This window comes from Brachypodium distachyon, chromosome 1 (genome assembly GCF_000005505.3).
Source record: "Brachypodium distachyon strain Bd21 chromosome 1, Brachypodium_distachyon_v3.0, whole genome shotgun sequence".
Taxonomy (NCBI): Eukaryota; Viridiplantae; Streptophyta; class Magnoliopsida; order Poales; family Poaceae; genus Brachypodium; species Brachypodium distachyon.
Genome location: NC_016131.3, coordinates 15904635 through 15924673, shown reverse-complemented (window position 1 = coordinate 15924673; position 20039 = coordinate 15904635). Strand labels below are relative to the sequence as shown.

Here is a 20039-nt window from a genome sequence, read left to right as displayed (position 1 = left end):
TTAAGCCTGCAGAAATGGGCCTATACCAGGCCGAAGTTTTCATAACACTTGGGCCATTAGTCCAGGCCGAAATGTAGAAATGGACCTATACCAGGCCGAAATGTAAGCATCTGGGAACCCGGCCCAGGCTCATTAGTCGGAAGTTTCTAGGGCTGGCAGGGGCAATACGGTCATTTCCTCGCCTCCGCGGTTCGGGTCTCCCCTTAAAACCCTAAACCCCACCCCCAGCGGAGGGCGAAAGCGAAGAGTGTAGAAGTTCTCGCTTTGCTTGTTTGCCAAGAAGAAGAAGAGGAGGCGAGAGAGTGGGTGTGAGGCGATGGCGGCGATGAAGCGTCTGATCCCGTCGTTCAACCGGGTGCTGGTGGAGAAGGTGCTGCAGCCCAAGAAGAGCGCCGGCGGCATCCTCCTCCCTGAGACCTCCAAGCAGGTACCACTCCGCCGCTTCCCCCCTTCCCCGTCTTGGTGCTGCTGCATCTGGCCTTCTAGTATTTTCGTTGCTCCTGTGTGTGTGGATGGACCATGTGTGAGGAGTGATTGGATCTTTGTCTTCTGATGGTGGGATCAAAGTGGTTAGGTCAGAATGATTTCGATTGCCCATTTATGTTCTAGATTGCCAACTGTTCTTACTGGTGGAATTACTTCAGATTGGGGTGTGTACTGGTAGCTAGAATGGTCAAACTTCAGCAATTAGAATTTGATTGGGCAAAGTTCTTCTACAAAGAATTGATTTTTACTAGTATTATCTGTACTGATTGCTAGGTGTAGTTGTACTGTGAAGTCTGTAATTGTCTCTCTTAGTCCTATTGGCGCTGCCGAATGATGCCACATTATATTTGAGAATAGGAATCATCAGTAGATCAGGGTTGTCTTCATATTTTGAAATTTGAATCAGCCCATGACTTGAGAATGTTCCTGTGGATCTAGCTGAACTCTGGCAAAGTCGTGGCTGTTGGGCCTGGTGACCGCGATAAGGATGGCAAGCTGATCCCTGTTGGTTTCAAGGAAGGTGACCATGTTCTCCTGCCTGAGTATGGAGGACTTGAAGTCAAGCTTGGTGCTGAGAAAGAGTACGTCGATGCATTTCACCATTACATTGCTTTGTTGCTGTAAATGTTGTGCATTCTATCCTTGGCGCTTTGATGATACAGAACTGTTCACCTTAATTCAGAATCCTAGTCAATGTTTCTGTTACTCATAGAAGCCAGTGTTTTCATATCTGTTCAACATTTCATTGTTTCAGTCATAGGAAATAGGTGGGACACCACATCTGGTACTTGTGTTAAATGGTAGTATCATTAACTGTATCACCTGATATGCTTCATTTCTGATGCTGCTTTCACCTGCTCTATTTTACTAGACCAGACAGTCTTATCCCCATTTTGTACTAGTAATTGTATCACTAACAAGTATGTGTGATATGTATGTTCCTATGTTTCGTAGCAGTCTTTAACATGCACTCTGTTACTAGATATAACATTTTGTTCCAACTTTTTGTGTGAGAACATGGTATGTTGTGTTTCTTTAATTCATCCATGATTTTGATCACACTAGGTTTGACGGGCTGATATGATTTGGTTACTCTCTTCTTTACTAATTCGAGTGCTCTAGCGATCTCACTTTGCCTATTCCTAAAAACAAGTATGTGTGATAGATGTTACTATGTTAACTGCCTTCCACTATCTCACTTCGTTGTTACTAGATATAACATTTCGTTCTAACTATTTGGGTGACAACATAGCATTTTTTTTATTCACCCATGATTTTGATGACACGGGTTTGGTAGGTTGATATGGTTGCTCTTACATTTTTGTTTACTAACTCAGGTGCTCTAACTGTCTCCTTCGATGAATTTCAGGTACCTCCTCTTCAGAGAGAATGACATACTGGGTACCCTCCATGAGTGATTTGGGTCACCGGGAAGTCATCACTGCAAGACAAGATGTCAAGAGTTTCGATGCTATCGGATAAGCTTTGAAATAGGACTCCGTTTTATGGTGTCGTTAGATTTTTGCTCAGAGGAACATCATGAACTTGATATAATTGTTGCAACTCTTTGTCGTGATGCTATTTGGTGAACTTGTCTCGGCTAAATTGCTGCCCATATTTTTCCTTTTTGCTGGCTGCGCGCATGTATGTTTCTTACTTCGTTAGATATCTGGATCCGATGTATACTCCATCTTTAGGGTTTATTTTGGTTCGCACTCTCAAGAGATTTGGGTCAGTAGACAACATGGAATTGAACATATCCCAACCCCAAAGAAGGTAGAATCCCTTCCGCAGATATGGGGTATGGTTCTTCTGCTCCTTAGTGAAGCCAGCAATTCCCAGAAAATCAAGCAGCTCAGATAAGATAAAGAGAATATACTGCCTCATCTCCGCTTGATTTGAATTGCACACACTCCAGGAGAAACCCGCGAACTGTAATTAATTACCAGAAAAATGCATCTGATTTCTCATGTATGTATGTCTGGAAGGACGGCACGGTACAGGCGTACAGCGTACATCTGAGTGTAGCTAATCCTCACTCGCCTTCACAGAAAATGGAGCCACAAAATGCAACATAAAAAATATTGACATCGTTAGCAGTTTACATTTAAAAAAACAGCACTTGCAGATTTCTGAGCAGCATCTGGCGATGGTTCATCATCAGCTCTTGTAGGCATCCAGGAACCTTTGAGCAGCATCAAGATTCAGTTCTTTGTAGACCTGCAGCAAGCGGAATGATCCTGTAAGATCTTCTGAAAAAAGTAGGATGCTGTTACCAAGTAGATTCGTGGAAAGGACAGAGTCAATACAAGTTTCTCATGAGCTTCTTCAAATGTCTTGCAGAACAATTCCGCCTTTGTTGCTCCAACCTGGCATGGAGAACAATGACGCAGTTTAGTTTAAGCAAACAGAAAATATGAGCCAGGGTAATCAAGTGCACCGTTTGGTACATCCACTTATCCACAACCCCACAAACAACTTTATAGTAAATATAGGTGCAGTAATGCTATTATCAACTTCAAAAGGTAATCCAAATTCCCAACAGTGGCCAAACATTCTAGCCAGCTCACAATTATTTGGCTAAATTTGCACATCTATGAATTCCCAAACCAGACAATGGCATGTTTTGACATCTTTGTTGCATCCATGAAAGTACTTTAATTCATCCCCAACAATCTATTAACAGATATAAATGACTGCATAAATCCCCAACGCTATGCACTGCTTTTCAAAATATTTCAGCTTTCTACTGAGTTGCTAGCTTCCTGGTATAAAAAGAAAAGAAAAGAGTACCTTTTTCTCAGCAGCCAGCTTCAATTTCCGCAGGAATAGATCTGTCGAACATTCAATAGAATTCATCATTAATATCTTGGTATGTTATGGCATCTTAGCAGATAACTGAGTCTATTCTCCAAAAATAACCGAGTCTATTCCCTGCTGCCCCATAGAGAGCAGCATAAGAAGTAAACACATCGAAAACATCCTCTACTGTTAGTACTACAATACCAAGGTTGCCGTTTCCCTCTATCCACCATCTGTGTCAACCCGATGCGAAGTACCTCATAACCAATGGGCTAGTCATATTGGAAGAAAACAAATCATCGAGCCACCGCACAAGAGCAGTACTTATCTCTTGTCACGGCACGGGGAAAACACATTTCAATTCAATGTCATCTCCCGTTTTTCATCTCTTGTTACGACCGCACAGATGACTAGCTATTAAAACTGCACATTGCCCACCATGTCAAATACATTGGAGGAGGAAATCCATTTGTTGACTGTTGCCATGGCTTTCCCAAGTTTCCTTTAATCTCTATGACCGTGAGCGCAAGTAAGCATAAGCTTCAAAGCCAGAAAAAACTTCAACTGCACAATAGTTTGTTTTGAGCAGTTTGAATTTGTGTTCTAGTGCGGTACTTAAAGGACTGTGTGGTCACAACATAGTTTGGCTGGCAATTTTGAAAACACAGATTTTTTATATCGCCTTAACTGATTATACTACTGGTTTTATTGAAAACGAAATTGAATTCTTAAAGTCTAGGGAAAGAAAACCAGATATAAAGTTGAATTGCTCTAGGACGTGGTTCATAACAAGTATGAGTCGGACTGTTCCAGCAGGTGGCAACCTACCCGGGTTCAAATCCTGCTAGAAACCACCCAATGCCAGGTATCATATCTGGGTGAAAATGTGATCCAAAGCGTCCCAGGTGAAAAGCACTGTTCTAACATATTAAAAATAAAATAAGAGACATTGTACAGGTTGTGAGTAAATTGATCATTAATAGCAAGAAATTCCAATGAAGGTAGACTCGTGTGAGGAAGAACAAAGACCAAAACAATAAGCCAACAGCAACTGGGGCGCAGGCTAAAGACTTGGGGCCAATTAGGCATTAGAGACCTGGAGTCATGAATACTGCCAAGGGGCTAGGGGCGCAAGCTACAAACCTAGAGCTAATTAGGGATAGTTATCTGAGGTGACGAATAACGGTCCATGTGGTTCACAGCTTCATATGACAGGGATGTACGGCTGTTAAAATAATTATGTCAAATGATGTTGTTCCAGAACAGTTATATGTTGTAACATCAGTAATAATAATAACAAGGAGACAAAATATTGCTTATACCTTCCGCAGCAGATGGCTCCTTTTTGGGCCCTTCTATCTGCTGCAAGCAATAGCTCCATTAGCAATAATTTGAAGCATGATCAGGCAGCACAGAGATGACCAGTCAGTGACATCAAACATACCAGAGATCGTGCTTGCTGTGTTGTGCCTTTGCTTGATGATTCCGATTCAGGCTTCTACATTTGGCAAGAAATGTTTGCATCAGTTCATGATCACAAGAAGGTCTTCAAACAGGAAAGCTATCACTGACCATATTTACTTTGGTTAATTTTGCAGTTAAGCATTGACCATGAATGTTTAGGATTGTATGTCAAATTAATTACGACTGCAATCATTGTTACCGTTCACCCACTTCTCTATTTATATACGATTTTCTATTTATATACATGGGTAGACCCCATTTAATTGTCTCTCAACCACAGCCCTATAACTCGGCTAACATGAAAAACATGCATGGCAAACATGCCATTTAAGAGAGACACGACACCTTGCTAATTGTGTACTAAAACTCATCGTTGAGGTGCTAATATTAGCCTGTTTACTTAAGTGGCACTGGAGACACGATCACATGGCTCAGAAACAAAATTGGTCTACTTGCTTTGAGGTGTTAGGACTTAGGAGACCAGCTGGCCTAACCTGGAAAATTTAGAAGCGAAGAAAGTGGTGAATAGACTGGTCGATGAGTTGCCCTTTTGGTCTAAGACACCTCTATTTCATTCCAAATGCTCTCGCTATTAACGCGGGCTCTGTTAATACTCTCACTGCAACCACGGATACATTTCTTCTTTCTGATCTAGGCTCTTTGCGGGGATATGGATAGATTTTTCATCTTCTCTTATTTGCTTTAGTGCAGCAACAGCAATATCATTCTGACAATTTGCTCATGGATCTGATGATGTTTGTTCGAATTAAGCTATCGTATTCGACATCTTTACCTTTACACAGCTACTTACACACGCAACCAGCATGGAAGAATTCAGAAGTTTATCCTGATGTAGTCATGTTTCTGTAGAACCTACAGTAAGATTACCCAAATGCCAAATCCAGAGCCATACTCCACCAACCAACCTACGGCGGAAGTCCAATCAACAGCCCACCCACTTGACCCACAGCAAATCGCGCAGCAGCGAAACCCGCGATTTCTCTGCCCTCCAATTCAGGGGAACCTAATGCCAATAGATGGAAGGAGATGGATTTTGGCCCGCGTGCTCTCAGGTAGAAGGAGAGAGACAGAGATAGGGGTGGAGGAGATGGGTTACGCACGCAGTAGTCGCGGGACCGGACGACGGGGAAGAGGTCTAGCATGCGCCGGAACTCCTGCTCGTCCATGGCAGACTACGAGTAGTCAGCCGTCGCTCGCCGCCGGCGTTGGTAGGGCTTCGGTGCCGCCGCTCCGGCCGGTTCGATTTGGTGTGGAACTCGCAGGAGAGACGACGAGGAGTCCACCCGAGACGACCACGCGGCGGCCGGGCCCTCGTGCACTTTAACCATCGGACCCGAAGCAGCTCTGGGCTTTATGCAGAATTTGGCCCGGTGAACATGCTACGGCCCAGCCCGAAAGAAATAAAGTACTACTTGTTACTACTCCCTCCATTTCATAAAAGATTGACGCGGTTTTGAAGTAGATCTAACTCAAAACCGTGCCAATCTTTATGAAACGGAGGTACTAAACAGAATTTGGGGAATAATCAACATGCTATGTTTGCTACAATTAATATGAATCAGCGGGATTAAAAGAAATCAACATGCTATGATCTCACTCAAAAAGAAAAACATCTATTCCTCACCACGTCCGTCCACTTAGACTGGTCATAGTGGGAGTAACATAGAGTTAGTATAAATTACCACCTCCATAGTGGATAGTAACGTATATGTGGTGTCATTCATTATATCATTTATTAGGTTGTAGACTATTGAGATATAGTAATAGGCTCACAGAGGGGAGCCGGCGGCTTGTGCCGGCGCCCAGGGTGGCCGATGTTGCAGTATTATGGGGGGAGGAGCGCCCGTAGTCATGCCTCGGGGATGCAGGCTTTGTCCGAAACTCGTTAACAAATATCGTGCCTCGGTGTCATCCTTGATCGTGCATTCGCCGGATTTCGTAACATAGACTCATCTTACTTTGGTTCGTGTGATGTTATGGTAACATATCTAGTTACTACCTCCCTCTCTTTTTTCATTAATACCATGCCATGTCACTAAAATGCCTAATTGGCATCTTATGTTACCAAAAGTTACTCTCACTATGAGCAGCCTTAGAAAAAAACAATATTGTAGTTTCTTAAGAAACCAACAAATCCGAAACAATAAAGATCCATTAAATATTGTTTTCAATGCGACACGTACAAAAGATATATACGCACAAGATAAAAACACTCCAAGCCTTGCACAGTTATGTACTCTCTTTGCGAACTGAGCCTATTTCAGGTGATTGGTTCCTTGTGGTGAAACCAGCCCACGGAGGGTCAAGTCACAGAGTTGGCACGTGTGCTCGCATTCGCCTGTGGTGATTTCGTTAATTTCAAGATGATCGGCCGGTGCGGTCATAGGGAGCGTACGTGAGTGTGTGTGAGTGATTGCATATGTACTGTGTTTCTAAAAAAAGTCTTGTACTCCGTCGATCCATATTAATTATCTCAAATTTGCCAAATAAAAATGTATTTATGTTTAAAAGCTTTAAATGCATTTCGATAATAATTAATATGTACTACCGATGCGTGTTTCGACCAAACGAAGGTGCCCAGTTGCTGCCGCATCTAGTCTAGACATAATCGGCCAGCGAGCGTCCCGCCTCCGTCATGTGCAGGCCATCCCACGACACATACTTCGATGGGTCCCGACACTTCACCGCGTCTGGATCCGTCTGTGCACTGGATGGTGAAGTTGGCATTGTACGGCCCGCCACCGCCACAGCACGCATGTAGCACTGTATGTATCCTTACTGAATAGTAATGGTTCTTAAAAAAAAAAGCTGAATAGTAATACTACGCGCACCACGCAAAAATCTCATACTGTATCATTTTTGAACTAGGGAACGTGTGTGGATGTAAAGACAGTTAGGACGCAACGATACTAGTTGTATCTTAAACATGTCAATTAGTTAACAAATGTGAAACCTAGTTAATGAGAGAAGAGTGATGACATATCATATTCTGGTTTGGTTTGGTGTTTGGTTTGGTGAAGAACGGCGGCTTATTCGGTGAAAACTTCTTTTCGATGCAAACTGTGACTCCATAAAAATTATGTATAAAAGTTTTAAAAAATCCTATAAAAATGTCATATGTCGAAGGTGTGATGCTCTACAAACGTGCAAAATTTCAAGTTTGAAATCAAGCGCATTTGAAAGAAATTAAAAAGAAAAATATGCAAATGAATAGTAACAAAACTGAAGGCCCACTATTCATGCTGATTTTGTTTTTTTCGCTGCTACCAAACGCAATTGAGTCTGAACTTGAAATTTTACACATATATAAGACATCACTTCTCTAACACGTGTAATTTTTTTTAGAATTTTTTGAACTTTTTTTATGCAGTTTTCACAGTTTGCACCGTAGAGCTGGTTTTCACCGGATATTTTTCCGTGAATAATATACAGAAATGTCTACGGGTACGAATTGTAGTGTCAAACACTGCGAATTTTGTATACTTGGTCAATGCGTGTAACCGCAAAACACAGGTACAGGACTAAATTATTCGGCCATGGCGTCAGATTAATGGCGAACCCTGTCTTGCTCTTGAACTAAAACTAACGACCGAGAGGCGGACGGACCAACAGATCAAATAAAACCGAGATTCACATTTAACTGAAATTCGAGACAAAAGCTATACTTACGCATAGACAATTATTCACGGTTTCTCGTTCCAACAATTACCAGAGAGACGCAAAACAAAGACGCGCCAGTCAATTAAGCCTCCGTAGTAGGTCGTAAACAGTATTATGCGCTACATCTGGACATGATCGGCGGCATGGCAAAGGGGCCGTCGAGTAACCCACGGGCCATGATCCTGTACACGGCCTCCGTCATGTGGAGGCCGTCCCACGACACGTACTTGGACGGGTCCGGGCACTGCACGGCCCCTGGCTCCGTGCAGTGGATCGTGAAGTTGGCGTTGTACGGCCCGCCTCCGCCGCAGCACGCGTGTAGCACCGTCTCCTTGTTGAATCCTGCACATTAGTAAGTAAGTAATGGTATATTTAAACGTGCACATTAGTCAATGCTGACGGTGGAAGCTGCCTAATTAGAAAAGATCAAAAGAGGGATATCAGATATTGTTGATCCTGTCGCGTAACCGAAGAAAACTATTCTTGTCTCTCACCAAATGTGTACTAAATGATACTTCTGAATAACACTAAGTATTAGCTAGATAAAACGCACCTAAGAGTTGTACGTACAAAACAAAGTCCTGGTATATACTTCCTCCGTTTCATAATTCTTGTCCCGAAATTTGATAAAAAATAAATATATTTATTTTTAAAAAATGTTTAGATATATGTAATATTGTGACCAGAATTATGGAACGGAGTGGGCAGAACATACCGTTTTGGGCCGGGGCGGTGAGAACCTCGTCATAGTAGTCCGCATAGGTAATGGACACGTCGGGGTGCTCATGATGGAGCTCCTCGCGTTTGGCCTTGAGCAAGCGATTATGGAGGCGCGTGAGGTCGTTAAGCCACCGGAGGCAACCAGCAGAATCATAGTCACCCGGTTCACCGCCACGGAAGAAGAAGAGGTACCGCGGGACACACCCCAAAGGAAAAATCCCCGGCACATAAACATTCTTAGCCCCTAACCCGATCAAAGCCTCGATGGAGAGCGTTATGGACCGGATGACCTTTGGCACGAGCGGCTTCACCCAATCGAGCGTCCTGTTCTGGAAGAACGGGTGGTTGTAGTCGTTGGCGCCGATCTCCCCCACCAGGAACAACGAGCTCGCCATCAGCTCCCGCCGCTCGTCGGCGGTGGCGGCGAGCTTTGGGAGCAAGTTTTTGAACCATTTGATCTGGATGCCGAGGGAGTATGGGGTGATCTGGTTGACGTTGAGGTGCTTCTTTCGGAATAGCAGCTGGTTTAAGGCCGTGCCGCTCGCTACGGCGAAGTTTGCGCCGTACTGGAACTCCTCCTTCGTCTTGTTGGACGCTTGTAGGTACGCCGGCCAGTAGGGAAACCCCAGCCTCTCCACTGCATGTAGAGAGAAACAGCCATACAGATAACCAGTATCTTGCTAAATTCCAATTGTAGTACGTTTGTATACAGATAACCAATCTATTTTGCGAAAACAACGACAAGTATTTAGAAACGGAGGGAGCGTACCGATGAAGTCAACGATGAGGCGGCCGTCGGACCAGCGGCCGGTGGGGCGGCCGAAGAAGGTCTCGCCGTAGGGCGACCTCGTGACGGGGCCCGGCGCCGTGGAGTACTGGATGAAGTTGCCCGTGTCGATCAGCGAGTCGCCGAAGCTGAAGAGACGCTTGTAGCAAGAGTTCTTCTTCCCCGGCGCCGGCGCCGCGGCAGCTTGCTGGGAAAACACGAGAAGAAGCACCGTCATGGCCACTGCGACGACGAGCTTCAGAGGCGGAGACGTCGACAGAGACGCTTCTGCCATGGTGATTTGCTTAAATAATTAAAGTGTATTGACGGTTTCTCGAGCTAGCTTATAGCAAGCTCCATATATGTACTCCATTATATATATAGCCTCATCCAAGTCTCCAATTCAGGCTCAGGCAGGGCAGAACTGAGCAAGGCTCTTTCGATGAACAGATCTGGCTTCTATCAATAAATCTCGATGAAACATGCAGATTGGTGGCTTGCGGATCGGGAGTTTTTTAGTCCCAGAAATGGAACTCGTGGCCAAGGAGTCCTTGTCCTGACGAGATCGGCCAGTGACGCATCCAGTTGACTGCTGCTCACTCGCTAGTATAGATGTATCCTAAAAAACGTCTAGATGCATTGTCGTGATGGTGTCACGACAGATGCCATAGGATGGTTTAATTTGGGGCCGATGGACGAAGGAGAAACCGGAGGAGGGAGGACGCGAAGGGAAACACGCACAAATCACACAAGCACACACGGATCTACCCAGGTTCGGAGCCCTCTTGCCGAGGTAAGACTCATACTACTGCTTTGTTGTATTAGCCGAGATAGGCAAGCTCAACAATGATGCTCCTTGAACTGTATTCTTGAGGAAGAAAAAGAAGAAGGGGAAATCCTAGTTGTCTAAGTGCACCGTCCTCTCTTCTTATAGAGGGGTAAGGTTCTATTTATAAGCCGCCCATGTCACACTGACACGTGGGCCAAGTCTAACGCCATCTTCTTTGGGCCCTGCCGGGCACGCGGCTTGGTTCCCTCCCGGTAGCACCGCAGGGGACAAGACAACTTTACTTTTCACTATCACCCTGCAGAAAGTACCGCTATCCTCTGCCGGCTTCCGTCAGAGATTCTCTTTCGGTGCTTCCTCTCTGCAGTCGCCTGACGCCGGTACGCAAGCGCTGACTGCTTTTCTGAGATGATGATGGCTCTGTTTTACTTTGCACCGCGTGGTCAGGATAAGACCGTTGAGAGATTTCGGCTATCGCCGAGATCAAGGTGCTCGTCCTTATCCTGCAAACTCATAAGACAAAATAGTCATGCCGACGTACGCCCGAGATGCCGACTCAGTGTCAGTTTGACTTTACGATGCCGGCATATATAACTATGACGGCTTTGCCTCCGTCATCTCAGCTAGAGTTGTGTCACCATGACCCTACCCGCCGTCGACCCTGCTGCCTAGCTGGCTAAGGAGAGGACTGGCTCCGAGCGAGTTGGCTGGGAAGGCTCGGACGTGACTCCGGCGGACATCCAGTGGCTCCGCCGCTCCCGGCAGATCTCGGAGGACGTTGAGTGTCGGATTCCCGGCGACGAACTCGTGCCAACTCCGGAGGCTGGTGAGCGCGTTGTTTTTCTTTCGCATTTGGAACGCGGTTTTGCCCTTCCTGCTAGCGATTTTCTTAGGAATTTCCTAAATTTCTTCGGCCTCCTGCCGCACCACCTTCCGGCGAATGCCATTCTTACTCTCTCGGCATTCGTCACTTGTTCCGAAGGCTATCTCGGTCTTTGGCCCTCTATCGACCTGTGGTCCCGGTACTTCATGTTCCGGCCACAGGTTCTTCCCGATAAGGACAATCCCGGCGCCGCGAAGCCGATGACGCAATGCGGCACGGCCATTGTCCTTCCTCGCAGGGGTTCCATCTTCCCCCAGATTCAGGGTCTCGAGTCATGTAAAAAATGGCTCAAGACCTTTTTCGATGTAAAAAACTCTTCCGAAGCCGATAAGAGCAATCTGCCGGTCTGCCGGGATTTGAAGTCGGCCCCCCAGAGGAGAAGAGAAACTGGTCATATGACCCGAAGGAGACCCTCCCGGAAGTCAACGAGATCTACGCCGCCATCCTCGAGCTCAAGGACAACGGGATGACGCTAATTTTTTTAAATAATATGATTTTTTTAATCATTTTCAAAAATAATACGCGTTTTTCAAAAATAATACGGCCTCGGCCTGGGCGAGGCCGAATGGGCCCAGTCGGCCTGGCCCAAGCCGATTAGGCCCAGTCGGCCTCGGCCAGGCCGACTGCGGGCCGCCTGCTCAGCGCGCGGGGCCCCACGAGGGTCGGCCTGGCCCAGGCCGACTGAAGCCCAGTTGGCTTCGCCCAGGCCGACTGGCCAGTCGGCCTTGCCGTGGCCGAAAGCCGCCTGGTGGGTTCCGGGCCGGAATCTTCTCCTTTTTCCTCTTTCCCTTTCCCTTCCCATCTCTCCCGTGCCCGAGCGAGCCCAGCCACGCCCCTTGCTTCTTCCTCCTCTACTCGTTCTTCTCTTCTGTTTCTTCTTGTTCTTCATTTCCTCCTCAAATGCCCCCATTTTCTAGCCCAAATTAGTGCATTTTGATCCCATTTAACCCACAAAATCACATCCCCTACCTAGTTGGCACCCAAAGACACCTCGATCTACTATTTTCATTGGCCATGTGGAGCTAATTTTGTGGTGCAAAGTTGGAGCAATGGTGGTGGTTTGGAGGAGTTTGGAGGTGGTGGTGCTCATCCGGTGACCGTGAGGCTGCTCGAGGTTGGGTTCACACGCTTCAAGGGTAAATCATAATCTCTCACGTATTTATCCTATAATGTATATGTTTATGAGGATACGTGTGTACTGCTTAGACACATGATGTTTATGAGGATACATGTGTACTGCTTCAATGTATATGTTTTGATTGGAGCAATGGTGGTGATGCCAGAAGTATGTTTTAGCGTTTGGTAGTGCTCATTATTTTGGACAATGGTTAATGTCGTACTGTTTAGTATTTGACGCGTATTAATATTTTTAATATGCCGTACTAGTTAATATTTGACGCGTATTAATGTTTTTAATATGCCATACTGGTTAGTATTTGATGCGTATTAATATTTTTAATATGCCATACTGCTTAATATTTGACGCGTATTAATATTTTTAATATGCCGTACTGCTTAGTATTTGACGCGTCATAATATTTTTAATATGTCGTACTGCTTAGTATTTGACGCGTATTAATATTTTTTATATGCCGTACTGCTTAGTATTTGACGCGTCATAATATTTTTAATATGCCGTACTGCTTAGTATTTGGCGCGTATTAATATTTTTTATATGCCGTACTACTTAGTATTTGACGCGTCTAAATATTTTTTTAGGCATCAGAGATATCCGGTGTAGTGAAGTTTGTTTTTTACTACGGTTCCGGTACTGTCTTAACAACTGAGCACGGAGCTGATCTGAGTCAGTTGAAGTATGTGGAGTTGGATCTAACGGCCCCTCAAACATGGACGTTTAGTCAGTTGCAGGAATGGTTGGTAGGATGTTTAGCGGTCAATCCTGAAACATACACCGTCCGTGTGCAAGCATTGTGGACCAAGTCAAGTTCAAATATTTTCTGGGTTTTGAGGCCGATAGACCGGACATCAAAGTGGGTGCGCTGGTTAGAAAGTTGCGAGAAAAGGGGAACTACACCTGTCACCTTAATCCAGGTTGTCGCTCATGAGACCAATCCAGCTGAAGGCGAGGGTGAATCAAGTTATGACTTGTCCAATGCAAACTCTGTGTCGAATGCTGGAGGTGGTGGTTATGAATCAGGCCAGAGCTCCGGGGCAGTAGGAGAGGATGTGTACACTGGCGAGGCAGATGCGGACGAAGAAGATGGTCACTTGCAGAACGAGATGGAGGATGAAGATACAGATGGTCGTAGTTCTTATGACGATGAGTCTCATGAGTCGGACGAAGAGGAGGTGCCGATTCCTGCATCATGGAATCAGCACTTCTCTTCAGTTATGACCGTGAACGATGGGCACGACTCTACATGGCAATATCATCAGAACAACATTGCGAAGGGTGCCATATTTCCTGACGAGAAACATCTGCAGGATGCCATAGTTGCTTGGGCAATGTCCACGCAAAGGGTTTTCAAAACAACAGTCTCTTCACAAAAATATCTGACAATGGAGTGCGAACAAATAGATTGTCCCGGGAGGGTGCATGGCTATGTTCCTAAGTATGACACAGATTGGGTTGTGAGTGACTTGGTGTTGCCCACATGTGTCATTCCCAATATCCCTCAAGACCATCGTAACCTCTCGTCGACGCTTCTTGCTCGGTTGCTTTACACGGTGATAGTGGAGAGCAAAGCAATGGAAGTGAAGACCATCATGCATAAGGTCAGGGTAAGGTTTAAGTACAACATTTTGTATGGCAAGGCTTGGAGGGCTAAGCAGCGGGCTCTTGAGAAAAGATTTGGTTTAATTTTTCGACTCGTACGACTCTGTTGTCCGCCTCCACCATACACTGCAAGCCCGTAATCCAGGCACCTATGTTGACATCCAACACTTCCTGCACCCAGAGTATCCAACTGTGAGGGTGCTGCAACGACTGTTCTTCACTTTCGGTGTATGCGTCCAAGCTTTCCATCATTGTCGACCGGTGTTATGCGTAGATTGGCACTTTTCTCACTGGCAAATACAGGAGGCAGATCTTGACCGCCATTGGTCAAGACGGCAACAATCAAATCGTTCCGCTCGCATTTGCTTTCGTGGAGGGTGAGAACACTGAAAGTTGGTTATGGTTTTTCAGGCAGCTCAAGAGAGCAGTTGTGCATGATAAGACGAATGTGTGCATCCTTCATGACAGACATGCAGGCATACTCAGTGCGATAAGGACACTGACAAACCCTGGGCCTGATGAACAGACTCCATGGCAGGACATGCAGAGTCGTTGGTGCATGCGACATTTGGGGCCAACTTCTTCTCGCAGTTCAGGAACAAGTCACTTATGAATCAAGAAACTCTGCAAATAGAACCAACAATGGAAGTACACTAGGATACGTGGTTATCTTGACGAGTTCACGAAGAAACATGTTAGGGAGAGGACATCGGCATGAAACGCGGCGGTAGCAGCACATGTAGCAGCAGTGGCTGCACAGACAGCAGTTGGAACAGGACCATCTAAGGAAGAACCTGTTGGGCTTTGTGACTTGCCAGGGTTTGACCCACCCGGCACTAGGAGAAGGGTTGGGAGGCAGATTAAAAACTTTCAGCAGTGGATATAGGACGAGCCTCTGGAGCGGTGGTCTTTGCTGCACGACACACATGGCGCTAGGTACGGCGTCATGACTACTAACCTGGCAGAAACATACAACTTTGTCCTGAGGGGAAATAGGGCTTTACCACTTACAGCCATTGTCGAGGGTATTTTCCATGGCACGGTGAAGTATTTCACAGAAAGACGCCAGAGAGCTGAAATGCATATCGTGAACAACCCAAATACATCGTACTGTGAAAACATTATGAAGTACATGGATGAGAAGATGGAAAAAGTTAGGTCTCATACTGTCGTCGCCATCGGTAATCAAGAACACAGGTTTGAGGTGCGCTTGCCAACTGACAAGTTCGGCGTTGGAAATGAATTGAGGACACAGGAGGTGAAGATTGGAAATGAAGCGTGGCCAACGTGTGAGTGCACCTGCAACAAACCAAAGTTGCTTCACCTTCCTTGCTCACATGTATTTGCTGCTTGCGGGCAGCTAGGGATGGACGCAATCTCATTTGTGTCTCACTGTTACCTGAAAGAGTCTGTGCTTAGCACATGGACGGGTGAGATGCTAGGGTTTCGTGCAATGGGCAATTTCAACAAGGTAACCCCTGGTGAAAAGCGGTACATCCCTGACCCCGGCTACTGCGGACAGGCACAGGCAGACGCCCATCCAGGCGCATCCGAAATGATATGGATGAATCTGAAACCGGAGTAACGTCACGACAATGTTTTCTATGCAACCATTTTGGCCACAGGGACACTTATTGTCCAACTTTCGGTACTGGTGGAGCTACTGCCCGTGGAAGAGGGAGACGTGGACAACGAGGGAGAGGAAGAAACTAGGCTTATCATGCATATGTGAAACTATGTGTTAATTTGTACCCTATGTTTTAATTTGTACTCTGTGAAACTAAGTTTTAATTTGTACTCTATGTGAAACTAAGTTTTATTTCGTACTCTGTGAAACTAAGTGTTAATTTGTGCCCTATGTTTTAATTTGTACTTTGTGTGGAACTGTGTGTTAATTTTTACGCTTTGTTCAACTATATTTTAATATGTACTCTTGGTTTAACTATGCTTAAATTTAATTTGTATGTCTAACTATGTTTATAAATGTTGCAGGTACAAAATGGAGAGAGTATCATTCCTATCTCCAGAGATTGAGAGTAAGCATTGGGCTGCTCGATTGGTGGCGCATTCTGGGAGTGTCGAGCCCCTTGTCACGCGCATTCCTAAGGAAAATTGGATGATACACCATGCCTGGATTCAGCGGTATTTATTCAATCATCCCTTGCATGTCCATTTTATTTATTCATCCCTCGAATGTACATTTTATTCAATCATCCCTTGCATTTCATTTATGCAGTTTGAAGTGGGCTGGCCTTTTACCTTTCGCACGACTTGTTGAGGCAACTCGTGCGGAAATGTTAGAGGGCGAGCGACGAGGCTTCAACTCTACACGGCTACAAATTGACCACTCGCTGCTGAGCTGCTTAGTGGACAGATGGAGGCCCGAGACACACATGTTTCACTTTCGCTGGGGAGAGATGGCTCCTACTCTCCAGGATGTGTGGATGCTGCTGGGACTACCATTGGTGGGTGATCCCATAGGACCGTTGCAGGCACTAGCTGATTGGCAAGAGGGTATGGCACTACGCTTTCAAGGTATGTGTTAATTTGTGCCATGTGTTTTAATTTGTACTCTATGTGGAACTATGTGTTAATTTGTGCCCAACGTTTTCAAGGTATTCTTGCCGGAGCTGGGCCACTCACCTCAGAGGCTCACGGACCTAAGCTAGATTGGTTGCTCAATTACCAGGTTAGATCGATGTGTTTTAAGTTAATATATCTAAGAGCATACCTCGTATACTTGCATGGGTTTACTAACACTTGATTTTTGTTGCATGCAGATTCAGAAGTTTGGGTACACAGAGACCCAAATGACTGAGCCTCAGATCACTCGGAGCCTTGAGGCATATATAATGTGGCTTCTCGGGAAGGTGATGTTCACCGAGAACCACGTCACCACCATTAGCGCACGCTACATCCCTATTACAGTGGAGATCGCGAATGCAACTTGTGGTGACGACATCACACAGAGAAGTTGGGGTTCGGCCGTCTTAGCGGCTATGTACTGAGGTATGTGCAACGCTTGCCAGCTTGCGTCGCTCAAGTCAGCCCTGCTTGGATGTCCTTTATTGTTGCAGCTCTGGTTGTGGGAGAGGTTTTCTATCGGCCGACCAGACATTACGGGTGATCACCCTAACCCTAAGCAGGAGTTGTTTGACTTAGAACACATCGACCTGCCTACTTTCGCGACAATTTGGACACGTAGCAAGGTATGTCGAATGTGAAATTCATACATTAGTTTACATAAACCATGAATGAAGTTAACTTTTTTTTTACAGGGACGCTTTACACACGATCAGGTCAGGAATTGCTACCCATCATTCAACGAGCAGTTCGACGTGTTGCACTCTGAGGCGGTTGTCTGGGAGCCGTACACATAGGACGCCATCGAGGATAGATACCCTGGCGGGATGTCCACGGTCTGCACGAGAGATTACGCTTACTGGATGACAAAATCAAAGATCATCTTCGACGTCTGCGTGGAGGAGATGGCCCAGCAGAGGGTCATGAGGCAGTTTGGGGCACGCCAGTTGGTCGTTCCTCCACCGACGGAGGATCCACTTCCACAGATCGTCCACAGGTATGTGCAGTTCTCCAATTTATGATTGTCCTCCAGAATTGTCCATAATTTAATTGTTCAACTTTCTATTGCGATCTCAGGTTTACCAGGAAGGGAAGTACCGGGACCCAGACTCCGTGGCTGCAGAGGGTTCAGTCGTACGTCACAGAGTGGGAGACTGCGACGACACGGGTTTGGCCATTGGGGGCCTTTGATCTCGATCTATTCAACGGATATTTGTAGAGGTACATGACAGCTACCCGATTGAGCATCATTCAGCACTCTCACCCCTAGGAGATAGCCGAGCCGAGTTTGCAAGATATGTACCCTAGCCAGTCTACTTCAGGCTCTAGACAGCACGCGGTAAGTATCTTCTCTTAACATAATGCATGTGTTTGTTACGTCCTTTGCCATATATATGTAATACTCTTCGTGCCAATTGCAGGCTCAGTTGATACAGGATTTACAGGCCGAGTTCACTGCATATGGACGTTCGCTTTCGACCAGTCCACTTCTACTACCACGGGAGCCGCACCAGTCCTAGCTTAGACAAATGGAGAAGCTACGCTCTGTTTACGCGGCTATCACGTGCACCCGCACTTCAGACGTCGTTCACCACCAGGTGTCCGTACGGCCCCCTCGTCACTCCACGCACCAGCAGCGGCCACGTCAGCAGGAAGCACCGCACCCCCGACCCACCCGCGTCCACGTCTACCAGAGCAGTCGACGCCCAGGCCACTTCCTCCTGAGCAGGCCGGAGGTTCGTCGTGGCACCAGCCGCAGTCTTCTTTCGACTATTGGCACCAGCAACAGCCCTCTTTTGAGGCTGGAGGTTCGGCGTGGCAGCAGCAGCCCCCCTCTTTTCTGGCTGGAGGTTCAGCGTGGCAGCACCAGCAGAGTACCGGGATGAACTTCGAGTTTCGTCCACAGACCAAGCCACAGGGTATGTATATTTTTATCTATTGTGTTCATTACCATGATTGCTACACAATTGTAATGCTAAATACTTTCCCACATGCAGGAGCCTACGGGCATCAGTCGCCGTTGTCCGAATCCTCGTGGGGTAGTGAGCAGGATCACGCTTAAGGAGAGAACTATTCTGTCCAACACAGCTGGATGTTCAGTACTCCGCCACCAGAGCCCACACAGGAGGATACACAGTATCGTGAGGATGGGTCCGTGATTCCTCCGCACAACGTAGTGCCACCTCATAGGTATGGCTGGACCATGCCACAGGCACCCCGGGAACGCCGTCCCAGATGCCGTGCCTGATATTTGCATGTAGGTCCTATGTATGAGACATATTTCTACCTATGTATGAGACATATTTCTATCTATATATGAGACATATTTCTACCTATGTATGAGAGAGACATGTTACTACTTTTCGCATTCTTATTCAAGTTACATTTGCATATAAATAACGGCAGGACTGAAATACATATGCAATAGAAAGACTGAAATTAAAACCGACAACTTAAAGTTAGATAACCTAACTCTAGCCCTACGAATATGAAGTGCTCTTGCCCTTGGACGATGATGTGCTCTTCCCCTTCGACGGTGCAGTACTCCTCCCCTTGGATGATGAAGAACTCTTACCCGTTTTGCTTGGCATGAAGATATCTTCATCGGACGATGATGTACTCTTCCCCTTGGACGATGAAGAACTCTTACCCGTTTTGCTTGGCATGAAGATATCGTCATCGGATTCCTCCTCTTCAACCCATAACAAGTCCTCAATGGGAGCCCATTGTAGGTATGACTCACTCTTACATTCACTGTGCTTCTTTCACCTTTCGTGCAACCTTAGCATTTCTTGCCGTATCTCTGCACAAGTCCTCAATGGGAAATTGCACCTATATAATTGGTGGCCCAGCTCAGTTAGTAGGGTGTCACTACTAATGAGTTCGTCCCATCGAACTATCCTATTGTCTACCTTGAAATCACCGGCTAACCACAATAGCTCACGGGACATACCTGACCAAAATCTACGATCATCTGGGAAGCCGGACGACATCTTCCCAGACGAAATGGTGAGACTACACTTCAATACCATGGACGGTCTTTTATAGTTACAGAAGATACAAATAGACGGGAAACGCTGGCGCGAAAACGTGGCGGGAAACGGTGGCGGGAAAACCAGGCGGGAAACGG

The 20039-nt window shown here is 46.1% G+C and overlaps 3 protein-coding genes across 4 annotated transcripts; 1 reads left to right on the top strand and 2 right to left on the bottom strand.

Annotated features, from left to right (window-relative positions):
- Nucleotides 1-220: 220 nt before the first annotated feature.
- LOC100843942 (10 kDa chaperonin, mitochondrial) lies at nt 221-2115 on the top strand. The gene is made up of 3 exons (XM_003562531.4): nt 221-427; nt 925-1067; nt 1856-2115. Exons 1-3 carry the CDS (start codon nt 317-319, stop codon nt 1902-1904), a joined length of 303 nt encoding a protein of 100 aa, XP_003562579.1. The 5' UTR covers nt 221-316; the 3' UTR covers nt 1905-2115.
- A 288-nt stretch (nt 2116-2403) lies between these two features.
- LOC100843634 lies at nt 2404-6088 on the bottom strand. Of its 2 annotated transcripts, none has more exons than XM_003562530.3 (6): nt 5874-6088; nt 4733-4786; nt 4611-4650; nt 3280-3320; nt 2796-2855; nt 2404-2706 (listed from the first exon to the last, which is right to left on the bottom strand). In XM_003562530.3, the coding sequence occupies exons 1-6, from the start codon at nt 5937-5939 to the stop codon at nt 2647-2649; spliced, it is 321 nt and encodes a 106-aa protein (XP_003562578.1). In that variant the 5' UTR covers nt 5940-6088; the 3' UTR covers nt 2404-2646. The 2 variants fall into 2 exon arrangements, with proteins under 2 accessions (XP_003562578.1, XP_010234844.1); XM_010236542.2 differs by having other exon boundaries at nt 4611-4647; nt 5874-6084.
- A 2298-nt stretch (nt 6089-8386) lies between these two features.
- LOC100842909 (GDSL esterase/lipase At1g28600) lies at nt 8387-10348 on the bottom strand. The gene is made up of 3 exons (XM_003559848.4): nt 9923-10348; nt 9149-9790; nt 8387-8775 (listed from the first exon to the last, which is right to left on the bottom strand). Exons 1-3 carry the CDS (start codon nt 10212-10214, stop codon nt 8546-8548), a joined length of 1164 nt encoding a protein of 387 aa, XP_003559896.2. The 5' UTR covers nt 10215-10348; the 3' UTR covers nt 8387-8545.
- Nucleotides 10349-20039: the final 9691 nt, after the last annotated feature.